The sequence below is a fragment of the Benincasa hispida genome, chromosome 1 (assembly GCF_027475165.1).
Source record: "Benincasa hispida cultivar pf3 chromosome 1, pf3_genome.v1.1, whole genome shotgun sequence".
In the NCBI taxonomy this organism is placed as follows: Eukaryota; Viridiplantae; Streptophyta; class Magnoliopsida; order Cucurbitales; family Cucurbitaceae; genus Benincasa; species Benincasa hispida.
Window position 1 is genome coordinate 67724340 of NC_143478.1, and position 15084 is coordinate 67739423.

At 39.0% G+C, this 15084-nt stretch overlaps 1 protein-coding gene across 1 annotated transcript; it reads left to right on the forward strand.

Moving 5' to 3' along the window:
• The first annotated feature begins 200 nt into the window (after nt 1-200).
• On the forward strand, nt 201-945 carry LOC150038654 (uncharacterized). The gene is made up of 3 exons (XM_090314031.1): nt 201-401; nt 504-729; nt 833-945. The coding sequence occupies exons 1-3, from the start codon at nt 201-203 to the stop codon at nt 943-945; spliced, it is 540 nt and encodes a 179-aa protein (XP_090170157.1).
• Nucleotides 946-15084: the final 14139 nt, after the last annotated feature.

Below are 15084 nucleotides of genomic sequence, written 5' to 3' on the forward strand. Positions count from 1 at the left end.
AATGCCCATTGTAGAATAGAGAACTAACTCTCCTACATTAGACGTCGAATTAGACAGCTAAACTTCTTTCGACTTATTTATGAGAATGAATCTGCTGTCACGAGAGCACGCGAGTGGATAGACAGACTTTCATCATCCTCTGTAACATGGTTAGGACAATCGGTCGTCTGGCACCTACTCAATGCGTTGACGTCTAAGAGATGGTGGCAATTTTCCTCCACATTTTAGCACACGACGTTAAGAACCAAGTAGTTGGACGACAGTTTACACGGTCTGGTGAAACTGTTTCGAGGGATTTTAGGTCCGTTCTGACCGCAGTATTACAACTTCATGAGTTACTGCTGAAAAAATCAGAGCCTAACACAAGCGACTGCATTGACAGTAGGTGGAAATGGTTTGAGGTATTACACAATTTTAATTCCACTCCCAATTAAATATTAGGTTCTAGATTTTTAGGAAACTAGGAAATGTTTATCCCATTGTCGATGTATGATCCCATACAGAACTTTCTGGGTGCATTGAATGACACATACATAAAAGTCAATGTAAGTACAGCCGATCGTCCCTGCTATCGTCCCCAGAAAGGTGAGATAGCCATGAATGTGCTTGCCGTCTGTTCACCAATTGGCGAGTTCATATTTGTGCTGCCAGGGTGGGAAGGGTCTGCAACCGATTCTAGAATGCTTAGGGATGAAATTTCTCGACCACACGAGTTGAAGGTTCCTAAGGGTATAAACTTTTGTGATTCCATTGTCTAGATTCTAGACCAAATAGTTTGCCAACAAATTTTCTGTATACCATGCTTATGTTATTATTACCTATATGATGCTAGATATCCCAATGCTGAGGGATTCTTGGCACCATATAGGGGAGAGTGGTACCATCTTTCAGAATGACGTGGTGCTGGAAATGTACCGACTAATCCACGAGAATTTTTCAACATAAAATATTCATCCGTTAGAAACTTCAGAAAGACTTGCCAAGATGTAGGCTCAAGCCTTCTTATTCGTCCTTGTCCATCGCTCATATGCCTCCCAAACATTTCGAGTGGCATTTGGAATTGGAATAAGAGGACAGACCTCCGTGAGAGCGAACATGAGATCTTCAATGATCAAAATCGTTGTGATCATGTGTTTCCATGTTGCGCAATTATCACCAGTAAGTTTTTCGACACTTAGTAATGCCAACGTAGCTGTTGCCATTTTGAAAAAGTTGCTGAAAATACGAACAAAACTTTATTAGATTTTGCTAAACCACTTTTAAACCAATCAATTTTGCAAAACAATTTTAAGAACCCTAAGTTTTAGACTTCTATTTTGTAATGATGCCCCAGTGAGGCAGGACAAACGTCACCGGTGGGGTGATCAGTTGCCTCTTCGGTGGGATGAGACATTCTCAACCATTTGGTAGAACCAACTCTTGGAACTGAACCGAACAACCACCATTTTTCGTTCTAGAATCGTTAACCTTTAACTATTCCGCATAAGTGTAATCCCTTGCTTTCGGTGCTAGAGTCCCGCCCTAATGAGCCCACCATAGGGAAGAAGCAGATTAGGACAAAAGACTAAGTTACCTTATCCTCTTACAGGAGATCAAATAAAGAAACGTACAAAACTGCCATCCTTTAAGGGGACACTCCCAGGATGCCTCGAGGCAGTACACAGTAACTTTATTCAACCTAACGAGGGAGACGAGAGATATGCTGTCGCACGTCCCGCTCCCACTTACTATGAAAATTCTCTCCATCCACCTTGATATTGACCTACCCAAACACCATTCGTTAGTGGGATACGCCAAAGATGCCACGAGGCCGAGGGTAGATCTCACGGTGTGGACTATTTAGGGGAAACGTAAAAGGTTTAAGTAAAGCATCTTATGCCCCAAGTACCTCCCACTCAATGTTCACCTAGGTTCATTAACCTAGACAATCCATTTACTGATTTTAGTCTAAGTCGTCTTTTTAAACTCTGCTCATAAACAACGTTTGTCTATAAAATATGAACAAGTTCAAGTAGTCACATTTAAACATTTTAATGGATTGTCCTTAACTTACATGCATGCTTCAAATCTATCTAATTCACCTTTTCATGTAAGTTCCCAGGTAGGGGTGTTACGTTTCCGTCAACTTAAATACCCCAGCCTAAATAGAACCCGCCTTAGACAAAAGGTCCCTTATAGATAGATTTGCTACACTGTAACTTTTTATTAGCCAATTTAATCCTATTAAACTAATTAAAAGATTAAAGTCTTAGGGTTGCTAATTGTATTAGAACCGTGATCTTAAGTCTATGTGATCCAAGTTTTAAACACTTTAAAACCATGAATTAAACCTAAGTAAGCATGCATATCTTTCTTATTTCTTTTTGGTTCTAATTTATTTTTAACTTTTAAAAAGAAACAACTAAAACCATTGTGCACAACGAGGTGTTTATAACATTTATAAAGTAATCTATGTGTCATGCTTCATGCAATTTCCGGTCATTACTATATATAACTTTTATATAACGCGTAACAACCAAGCAAACATGCTATCATTCACCCTTATACTATAACAATTATAATATAAAGATGATGCATGTCAATGCATTTTATGCATGCATAAATATAACTGTTATATTATATGATGCATGAGCATGCTCTTATATAATCAAATCATGTTTCTCTAAATTATAACAATTACAATAAAGAGACGATGCATGACCATTGCATAACCTAAGGTGGGATTTACTATATGCGCATACCATATGACATATAAAAAACATACATCGCATGTAATAAATAAAGGATTAATGGATTGGGATGAGCCTTTACAAAAACCGGAATGAAAAAACCCTCTCTATTACATTTTTCATTGAGCAAACCGATCCATAGGCGAACCGGGTCTTAAACTGCCAGAAGACTCCATCGTGTAGTAAACGCAGCAGGTAGACGATCGTTCAACGTGAACTAGACGATAGAAGCATAATTAAACGATCGCGTAGACGATGACGACAAGGCAGCGAAGCCTGATCGTCTATGCGATCGCTTAGTGCGAAGACAGGTAAACGATTTACCTTGCATTACTAAGCGATTGTTTAGAGTTACTAAGCGATGAAGCTTACTGACCTAAACGATCGTCCAGTATGCGCACGCGTTAAATGATATGCGAGTATCTCATCGTCTACACGACCTGATACTCTGCGATCGCGTACCCGATCGTCAAAACGATACGATCAACTCTTGATCGCATACCCCATCGTTTAACCGATGCGTTCAACAGCAATCGCGTACTCCATCGTCTTCACGATGCGATCAACAGCGATCGCGTACCCCATCTTCTGCACGATGCGATCAACCCTAGATTGCCTCCTTCCTCAAAGAACCGCAATGCTTGGATCTGCTTCTTCGAACGACTCAAAACTTCAAACCAACTTTAAATACAGACTCGATAACGATTATTAATGACCAAAAACGTAGGGGCCTTTAAAACAATCGCAAATGTAAAAGGATTTAAATCAAACCGAGGCTACCATCCATGAAAATATCCATTAATCCCGCACATCCATGACAAATTTAACCATTAAACAGTGTAGAAATGCACCCACCATGAATGTAAATGTCATTTCGTTGCAACATATGAAATTAGAGTATCAGAACTTGGCTTTGATACCAATTGAAGAATCTTACCGAAGAGTTCCATGAGAGCGTTCAGATCGCTCCAATCTCACCGTGACCGAAATACATATTATACATTCAAACGCATAGTTATGCAAACTAACAATCAATTAAAGGCATGCTTTGAACAAGAAATAAACGAGGGAGAGAGTTGCCATACTAGTTGAAGACAATCTTCAAACCTCGGAACACAATGCAGTGGAAACCTCTACCCGATCAACCAACGGCCGAATAGATGCGTCAACTGCAGCAATACGAACAACAACGAATTCACGAACGCAACGAGGACGACAACACTAGAAAAGAGCCCTAGGTATTATTGGAGTGAGAACCCAAAGCGTGATCTTTGGTGAATTTGGTAGAAGAAGGAGGAGGACCAGATCGTGTAGGCAATAAGCAAGTGGGAGAGAAAAAGGCACTATCGTATAACACGATGCTTATCATTTAGGAGAAACTACACGATCATGTAGGTTTTACTAAACGATCGTTTATGAAATTGTATACGATCGTTTAAGAAACTCGACACACTATACGATCGTTATGGAAAGCTTTCTGATCGTGTAGGAACTAGTGTGCGATCGTTTAGGCACGAGGTGGACGATCGTCTAGACGAAGAGCAACTATCGTATAGGCTCTCGAAATACTTAAGCGATCGACTAGATTTTACCAGAGCGCTCTCTCTATTTCTTTTGGACGAGTGATTCAAAATGAAAACCATTTTCATTTAAATTCATTGGTTACAATAACCGGCGCTACCCCACTAACGCACGTCCGAATGTGAAAAATTAGTTTAATTATCATATAATTAACCAATTAACTAATAATAAATATAATCATATTATATCTTTACCCTATAGTTTGATATCACATATCTACTATAGTATTTTCTCCTCTACTTTATATAAATCATATTTATATCTAATTTTCTCCAAAATAATGTATCTCATATATTTAGTCAATTATATCATATATAATTAACTAGTCCAATTATATCATATATAATCAAACTTCTTCTTTTCAATTTGAACATTTCAAATTAACCCAAACACTGGTTCTCGACTTTATCTAAGTTACCCAGGGGACCTAATGAACCTGTGGCTCGAAGCTTCAACGGTCTGTGAATAACTGATTAAACTCTTTAGCCACGAGATCCACCATCCGTTAACTGTCAGACATTCCACTAAAGATCAACAACTGAACTCTTTTTACTACAGATATATTTCTGTGTCCATCGGATAAAACCAATCATGAGTACAATGACCCTTCACTAATGCTCGTAAGTACAGCTGGGCCAAATTACTGTTTTGCTCATGTAGTTACATCTCACTCCTTAAGTACCGCTGATTCTTCTAATAAATAATATAACATAGTCAGACTATGTGTGAACACCTCTCGGGCCAAGAGAAGGTGTGTGGCGTCACATCGTTCAAGCTCTGGAATCAGCCCTTAAAGGAGCTATCTATCTACTTACCCGTGTTTCAGGGAAGAAGTAAATTTCATCTTGTGTAGCTGATTTCCCAGCTCCCAAATCAGACGAATCCCCAAAATGGTAGGTTTGAATCGGCGACTTGGCCACTCGTACCTATACAAATCAAAGGACCACCCTCAATGGCAGAAGTTCCCAACTCACTCAGGATTAAGGTCATGTTACCTATGGTCATCCTAGTGAAGTGAAGTGTCTGTCATTAAATGTGTTATATAACGAGACGTTAACACTTCGTGGTCAGGTTTTATACAAACTCTTTGTATAGGACGCCCTCGCTCGCATGTCCCCAACACGAATGATTAGGATCAGACTATTTGTGACAAGTCACAACACCTGTGACCATTCCACAAAGCGGGCCGCATCTATAGCGTTACCAAGATAAGGTTTCCCTCCTATATCCATATACTACAGACCATTTTGGTTATCACACAAGACATGATCCACTTGTATGTCACCACATACATGCTTGAGTCATATACAGATAACCAGGGATTTTATGTTTATTGGTTTGTGGTAAAGCAAATAAAACAAGTAACTGAGCAAAAATATAAGATGTGAAGTAAATATCATATATTATACAACACAAGCATCGTACAAATTGTTTACAAACTATAAGACACGAGACTTTAGAGCATCAACCTCAACAATCTCCCACTTGTCCTAAAACGAAGTGAGGTGTACAATAAACTAGTACAAAACAATAAACTAGGGCATAAAAGCCTAGTACAAGAAAATCTCCCACTTACCCTAGTTCAGCTGCGAGCAATCCTATAGACCTATGCTCCGTAAGTGACCTTCAAACATGGTAACCGTGAGAGCCTTCGTAAACGAGTCAGCAACATTGTGCTCCGAAGCGATCTTTGTGACGATCACGTCCCCTCGATGCACTATCTCATGGATCAGATGATACTTCCACTCTATGTGTTTGCCGCGCATGTGACTCCTCGGCTCCTTGGAGTTCGCCATTGCCCTACTATTATCACAATAGAGGTTAACAGGCCTAGACATATCTGGAACAACTTCCAGTTCTGTCAGGAAGTTTCTGAGCCAGATGATCTTCTTAGCAGCTTCGCAAGCCGCTATGTACTCTGGCTTCATAGTGGAGTTGGCGATGCACCCCTGCTTAGTGTTTCGCCACACTACAGCTTCTTCGTTAAGAGTAAAGACTGACCCTGACGTGGACTAGCGAGAGTCCTTATCAGTCTGAAAGTCAAAATTCGTGTATCAAGTAAGGATCAAATCCCTGGTACCATACATGAGCATGTAGTCCCTCATTCTCCGAAGATACTTGAGGATGTTCTTCATTGCGGTCCAATGACCTTGGCCTGGGTTAGATTGATAGCTATTGACTATGCCCACAGCGTAGTAGATATCTGGACAAGTATAGAGCATCACGTACATCAAACTGCTAACGGAAGACACATATGGGACCCGTCTTATCTTCTCAACCTCTTGAGGCATCTTAGGACACATGTCCTTAGACAAAATGCCTCCATGCCTGAACGGTAGTAGGCCCCTCTTGGAGTTCTGCATCGAGTACTTGAGCAACATTTTGTCAATGTACGATGCTTGAGATAATGCTAGCACTTTGTTCTTACGATCCCGAAAGATTTGTATACCTAGAACAAACTGAGCCTCTCCCCAAATCTTTCATTTGGAATTGGGTCGCTAGCCAGTTCTTAACTGTAGTCAGTAGACCTACATCATTCCTAATGAGTAGGATATCAGCTAAGTACAACACTAAGAAGACTTTTGAAGCATTCATGATCTTTTTGTAGACACAAGGTTTATCAACGTTTTGGTCAAAGCCCTACGACTTGATCGTAGTATCAAACCATATGTTCTAAGATCGAGACGCCTGTTTTAGTCTATAAATGGAGCGATTCAATTTGTAAACCTTTTGCTTTTAACCTTAGGCTATGAATCCCTCGGGTTGCACCATGTAAATGGTCTCCTCAAGATTTCCATTCAGAAAGGCCGTCTTGACGTCTATTTGCTAGATCTCATAATTATAATAAGTTGTAATGGATTGGAGGATGCAGATCGACTTTAACATGGCAACAGGCGAGAAGGTCTCCTCATAGTCGACTCCTTCTACCTAGGTATAACCCTTTGCCATAAGTCGAGCCTTGAAGGTCTGTACCTTCCCATCAACACCCTGTTTGCGCGTGTAGATCCATTTACAACCTATAGGTCTTAACCTATCAAGCTGATCTACAAGATCCCATACTAAGTTGAAGTACATCGACTCCATCTCGAGATCCATGACCTTGACCCATTCATCCCGGTTAACATCCTCCATTGCCTTTTTATAAGACAACGGATCCTCAATGTCTTCGTCTGCTACCATAGTAAGGATTTCCATGAAACCTAGACAGCGAACGGGTGGGTTTGAAACCCTCTCACTACGTTGAGGTACCCTCAACTCTTGAGGTGGAACCAACCTACTGGATGAACTCCCATCAACAACTCTTGCTAATGTAGTAGGCTCTTCAACAACTCTTGTTGAAGTATCAGTAGTTTCATTGGAAAGCTCACGCAACACGACTTTGCTTCGTGGACTGTGCTTCTTATATGATCCTTCTCCAGGAAAGTAGCGTTTGTTGAAACAAACACCCAATTTTCCATCGGATCATAAAAATAAACCATTCGTGTACTTTTGGGGTAGCCTACAAAGAGGCATAACCTCGACTGTCGTTCCAACTTCTTGAGATTAACCTCAAGCACATGTGCAGGGCAATCTCAAATGCGGAAGTGACGTAAACTAGCTTTATGCCCATTCCACAACTCTAGAGGTGTTCTGACAACATCTTGGAAGGAACACAGTCGAGTATGTGTACCGCAGTCTCCACTGCGAAATCCCAAAATGGGTCTGGTAAGGAAGCGTAACTCATCATCGAGTGAACCATGTCTAACAAGGTCCTATTTCTCCTCTCTGCTACACCATTTTGCTGAGGTGCACCCGACACTGACAGTTAAGAAACGATTCCATGTTCTATCAAATAGTCCTAGAAGGCTGAGTCCAAAAACTCTCCACCTCGATTAATCTGTCTATCTAATGCGTTTTCAACATCAGCCTCGAACTCTTTGAACTTTTCAAAGGATTCAGACTTCCGTTGTATAAGATAAACATACCCGTACTTTGAGTAATCATCAGTAAAACTGATAAAATATTCATAGCCACCTCGGGCTCACACATTCATAGGACCACAAAGGTCAAAATATACTAACTCAAGAGGCTCCTTGGCTCTATAATATTTTACAGTAAAAGGTCGTTTAGTCATCTTACCCTAAAGGCAAGATTCACACATTGGTAAAGAATTTTCTTCTAACTCACTTGGAAGTCCATTTTTCACCAATCTCTTAATCCTATTGAGATTGAAGTGCCTTAAACGAAGATGCCAAAGTTGGACATTTTCTTTTGGAGAAATTCGTCGACGTTTTGATTGAGTTACGACAGTTTTGAACAATTCAGTATTATAGAAGGAATTAATGGCTAATGGCCTTAACACATATAAATTTGATACCAGATTTGTTGTTCAAATAAAAACACCATCTTTATGAATAAACGCTTTATCCACATTGAAAGAGATAGTATACTTACATTGCAATAAACACTTTACAGAAATTAGGTTTCTTTTTAGTTCGGGAACAATATATACATCATTTAAAATAAGAAACCTATTATGTAAAGTTAACCGGAGTCCTCCCACTGCCACAACTGAGATGACGTGCCTGGTGTCTACTCGCATTGTCATCTCACCAGCCTCCAGCTGTCGCCAAGATCTAATCCCCTGAAAAGAAGAACAAACATGGTTAGTGGCACCCGAATCAATTATCCAGGCAGTATATCATTCTCCACTAAACAATTTTCAAGAACAAGTAAATCACATTTAGCTTTATCAGCCTTGGGCCTTAGCCTTGATTTCTTTCTTCTTTTTCAGGTACTGAGGACAGTTCCTCTTCCAGTGTCCATCTTGGTTGCAGTGGAAACAGTTTCTCTTAGCAACCTGTGGACGCCTCCTTGGGGCGACAGGCGGTGGATTAACAGGTACCTTCTCTTTTCCCTTACCACCATTCTTCTTCTTCTCTTTTGTAGAGTTAGAAGTAGAAGGTACAGACTTCGTTCCTGAGGTCGAGCCTCTATGGAATGTCTTGGAGGATAAAGCAACATTTGCCTCACCCTTCTGCCTCTCCTTATTTTTTAGTAAAGATTGGTATGTGTACAACTTATGAGGAGAGTTGTAAGGTTATATTTCACATTGTTGAGAATCACTTTGTTAACAAAGTGCAGGAAGCTCTCCAGCAAAGAATGCAAGATTATGCTAACCTGGCTGCCTTAATCGATGGTAGACCCATTCAACTCCGCCAAGGGGACCATCATGTTAAGCACATGTTCATGAACAGAGGTTCCTTCTTCCATTTTGGAGTTGAATATGTATTTAAGAGCCTCATGCATAAGCTGTTCAGACGGTTGTCCAAACATCTCCCGCAAGGACTCCATGATCTCACGCGCTGAGACCGTAGACTCATGTTTCTTGGAAAAGTCTTCAGAAAGACTTACCAAGGTGTAGGCTGGGGGCTTCTCATTCGCCCATGTCCATCGCTCGTATGTCTTCTGAACATTTTGAGCCGAATTCGAAGCTGGAATAGGAGGACAGACCTCTGTGAGAGCGAACATGAGATCCTTGATGATTAAGATCATCGTGATCATATGTTTCCATGTTGCGAAATTATCGCCAGTAAGTTTTTCGGCGCTTAGTAATGCCAACGTGGCTATTGCCATTTTGAAAAAGTTGCTGAAAATACGAACAAAATTTTATAGATTTTGCTAAACCACTTTTAAACCAATCAGTTTTGCAAAACAATTTCAAGTACCCTAAGTTATAGACTTCTATTTTGCAATGATGCCCAAGTGAGGCATGACAAACATCACTAGTGTGGTGATCAGTTGCCCCTTCACTGGAATGAGACATTCTCAATCATTAGGAAGAACCAACTCTTGGAACTGAACCTAACATCCACCATTTTTCATTCCAGAATCGTTAACCTTTAACTATTCCTCGTAAGTGTAACCCCTCGCTTTTGGTGCCAGAGTCTCGTCCTAATGAGGCCACCATAGGGAAAAAGCAGATTAGGACAAGAGACTAAGTTACCTTATCCTTTTACAGGAGATCAAATAAAGAAATGCACAAAACTGTCATCCTTTAGGGGGACACTCCCAGGGTCCCTCGAAGCGATGCACAGTAACTTTATTCAACCTAACGAAGGAGTCCGAGGGATATGCTATCGCACTTCCCGCTCCCACTTACTATGAACACTCCCTTCATCCACCTTGATATTGACCTACCCAAATACCATCCGTTAGTGGGACACGCCAAAGGTGCCACGAGGCCGAGGGTAGATCTCACGGTGTGGACTATTTAGGAGAAACGTGAAAGGTTTAAGTGAAGCATCTTATGTCCCAAGTACCTCAAACTCAATGTTCTACCTAGGGTTCATTAACCTAGACAATCTGGCAACTGATTTTAGTCTAAGTTGTCTTTTTAAACTCTGCTCATAAACAACGTTTGTCTATGAAATATGAATAAGTTCAAGTAGTCACATATAAACACTTAATGGATTGTCCTTAACTTGCATGCATGCATCAAATCTATCTAATTCACCTTGTCAGGTAAGTTCCCAGGTAGGGGTCACGTTTCCGTCAACTTAAATACCCCAGTCTAGACAGAACCCACCTTAGGCAAAAGGTCCCTTATAGATAGATTTGCTACACTTTGACTTTTTATTAGCCAATTTAATCCATTAAACTGATTAAAAGCTAAAGACTTAGGGTTGCTAATCGTATTAGAACTGTGATCTTTGGTCTATGTGATCCAAGTTTTAAACATTTTAAAATCATGAATTAAATCTAAGTGAGCATGCATGTCTTTTTTATTTCTTTTTGGTTCTAATTTCTTTTTAACTTTTAAAAAGAAACAATTAAAACCATTGCACACAATGAGGTGTTAATAACATTTATAAAGTAACCTATGTGTCATGCTTCATGCAATTTTCGGTCATTACTATATATAACTTTAATATAACGTGTAACAACCAAGTAAACATGCTATCATTTACCCTTATACTATAACAATTATAATATAAAGATGATGCATGTCAATGCGTTTTATGCATGCATAAATGTAATTCTTATATTATATGATGCATGAGTATTCTCTTATATAATTAAATCATGCTTCTCTAAATAATAACAATTAGAATAAAGAGATGATGCATGACCATTATATAACCTAAGGTGGGATTTACTATATGTGCATACCATATGACATATAAAAAACATACATCGCATGTGATGGAACTCGAGACATATGCAGCGGAAAAAAGGACGTAATTACACTCTAATTGCTTTTAATTTAAAGGCAGAAACATGCAATTTGAAGAAAAAAACAGTAATTAACTTACTTTTGAAGCTCCCGAAAACCGCTTTTCCTTGCTGAATCTCGACTTGAACTCTTTCGGACCACCACTAGAGTTGATCTACTATCCTCTGGACTAAGAACCAAGATGTGGGACCCGGTGGATGAAGAAAACCGAGAGAGAGAAAGAGATGGAAAAAAGAAATGGAATTTTGGATTAGGTTTGTGTTTTAAAATTTTCTCCAAAAAATGTGATTTTTCTAGCCCAAATTTACAAAACAATTTTGGCAAAATGGAAAAAAAATTTTCATTCAAAATGAAAGCCCATTTTATAGAAAAAACCATGTAACAATTGCATGAACCAAATCCACAAAAACCCAACACCTATAATCCACTATCTTAGTGGGTTTAATGTCTCTACTATAAACCAACACCTAGCCCACTATTTTGTTAGTGGAATTATCCAACAAAGTTTTGATTTTCCCACTAACTTTAGTCAAAGGGCAAATTAGTCATTTAGTCAAAGTCAAACTTTGACCAAAAAGTCAACATTTTGACTTTTTCTGATTTTTTTTCGCGTTGACTAATTTTGACCTCCCGAGCATGAATCCGCATTTATTTTCTCGAAATTCAAATCACATTTGAATATAAGGTCGGTCAAAGTTTGAATTTTTAAAGTCAAAAGTCAACTCTTTGATTTTTTACATCTTTGACCATTTCCATTATTTCTGAGCTTCCGAATATGAACGTATTCATATTCTTGGTATTTAAATCACATTTAAATATTAAAGCTGTATCTCTAAACTGAAAAATCTAACCACTATATCACATATACTTGTCGGTTTCTCTCTCTTCACCTAATTCGAACAATTCGAATCATTCTATCATACTATTCTAATTTTATTCCTTATAAGCTAGTAGGGGAACCTAATGGACCTATAGATCATGGGCTCCAACGATCCGAGATTAGCTGGCTAAACTCTTTAGATGGAGCTAAGCAACATTCGTTAACTAACGTGTCATTCCACTATTGTCCCGTAGTTGCACTCCCCTCACTATAGATATATTTATGTCCATTTGATATAACCATGATTAGTAAGCTAATCCTTCACAGGTTTTTCTTAATCTCGGCTGGGTCATAAAAATCGTTTTACCCCCAAGACTACATCTTGTTCCTTAAGTTTCACTGATCCTCTAATGAATAATTGGTTTAAGGTTCAACCTATAAACCAAATCCCTCTCGGGCCATGGAGAGGGTGGGGTCCCTTGTTCAAGACCTGGATTCAGTACTAAAGGGAACAATCTATCTACTATCCCTATAACAGGTAGGAGTGAATTGCATCTTGCACCCTATTCAGCTATCCACCCGATCTTAGTGAATTCCATCTTGCACCCTATTCAGCTATCCACCCGATCTTACCTCTGTATGGGAGGCTTATTGGGCCAGTGATATTGAGCTGCCCGCACCTATGCAGATCTAAGGATAATTTCGAGTGAGCAGGAGTTCATAGTTAGCTCAGGATTAAGATTTAAGTTACCTAGGTCATCAATTAACGAAATAGTCAATTTTATACATAAAACGACATTTAGAATATAAAAAGTGACTATTTCATGGTTCAGTCTTATGTAAACTCTTTACATAGGATGCCCACACTCACATATCTCTATTTGAACGATTCAAGATCACATCGTTTGTACTAACTACAAAGTGGGCCGCATCCATAGTGTCCCCAGAATAAGGCGCCCAACCTTATTCATATACTATAGACCATTTTGGCTATATATTTGAACTTGATCCACATTTATGTCACTACATAAAGTTCAAACTACATTAAATAGCCCCATGACCTTAGTTTATTAGATTCAAGATTACAATTTCAATAACAAATTTATCGAAAAACAAAACAGAATATGTTTATTAATTTACAAACTACGAGTTTTAGGACATAAAATCCAACAGCATGTAATAAATAAAGGATTAATGGATCGGGATGAGCCTTTACAAAAATCGGAATGAAAAAATCCTATCTATTACATTTTTCATCGAGCAAACCAGTTCACAGGTGAACCGGGTCTTAAACTGCCAGAAGACTCTATCGTGTAGTAAACGCAGCAAGTAGACGATCGTTCAACGTGCACTAAACAATAAAAGCATAATTAAACGGTCGCATAAACGACGCCGAGGTTGCGAAGCTTGATCGTCTATGCGATTGCTTAGCGCGACGACAAGTAAACGATTTACCTTCTGTTACTAAGCGATTGTTTAGTCAGTTACTAAGCGATGAAACTTGTTGACCTAAACGATTGTCCAGTATGCGTGCACGTTAAACGATATGTGAGTATCTCATCGTCTACATGACTTGATACTCTATGATCGCATACCCGATCGTGAAAACGATATGATCAACTCTTGATCGCATACCCATCGTTTAACTGATGCGTTCAACAGCGATCGCGTACTCCATCATCTTTACGATGCGATCAACAACGATCGCATACCACATCTTCTGCACGATACGATCGACCTTAGATCACCTCCTTCCTCGAAGAACAGCAACGCTTGCACAGATCTACTTCTTTGAACGACTCAAAACTTCAAACAAACTTTGAATACAGACTTGATAATTTGGTAAAGGAAAGAGGAAGACCAAATCATGTAGGCGATAAGCAAGTGGGAGGGAAAAAGGTGCTATCGTATAGCACGATGCTTATCGTTTAAGAGAAACTACACGATCGTATAGGTTTTACTGAACAATCATTTAGGAAATGGTTTACGATCGTTTAACAAACTCGACACACTATACGATCGTTTAGGGAAGCTTTCCAATCGTGTAGGAACTAGTGTGCGATCATTTAGGCGCGAGGTGGACAATCGTCTAGACGCAGAGCAACTATCGTATAGGCTCTCGAAATACTTAAGCGATCGACTAGATTTCACCAGCGCTCTCTTTCTATTTCTTTTGGACTGGAGATTCAAAATGAAAACCATTTTCACTTTAATTCATCGATTATAATAACCAAACTGCCCCACTAACGCACGTCCGAACGTGAAAAATTGGTTTAATTATCATATAATTAACCAATTAACTAATAATAAATATAATCATATTATATCTTTACCCTATACTTTGATATCACATATCTACTATAGTATTTTCTCCTCTACTTTATATAAATCATATTTATATCTAATTTCCTCCAAAATAATGTATCTCATATATTTAACCAATTATATCATATATAATTAACCAGTCCAATTATAACATATATAATCAAACTTCCTCTTTTCAATTTGAACATTTCAAATTAACCCAAACACTGGTTCTCGACTTTATCTAAGTTACCCAGGGGACCTAATGAACCTGTGGCTCGAAGCTTCAACGGTCTGTGAATAACTGATTAAACTCTTTAGCCACGAGATCCACCATCCGTTAACTGTCAGACATTCCACTAAAGATCAACAACTGAACTCTTTTTACTACAGATATATTTCTGTGTCCATCGGATATAACCAATCATGAGTAC

Coding starts and splice junctions, on each gene's coding strand:
- LOC150038654 (XM_090314031.1), top strand. CDS start 201: ATGGTGGCAATTTTCCTCCACATTTTAGCACACGACGTTAAGAACCAA. Junction 402..503: donor GTAGGTGGAAATGGTTTGAG/GTATTACACAAT, acceptor GATCCCATACAG/AACTTTCTGGGTGCATTGAA. Junction 730..832: donor CGAGTTGAAGGTTCCTAAGG/GTATAAACTTTT, acceptor ATATGATGCTAG/ATATCCCAATGCTGAGGGAT.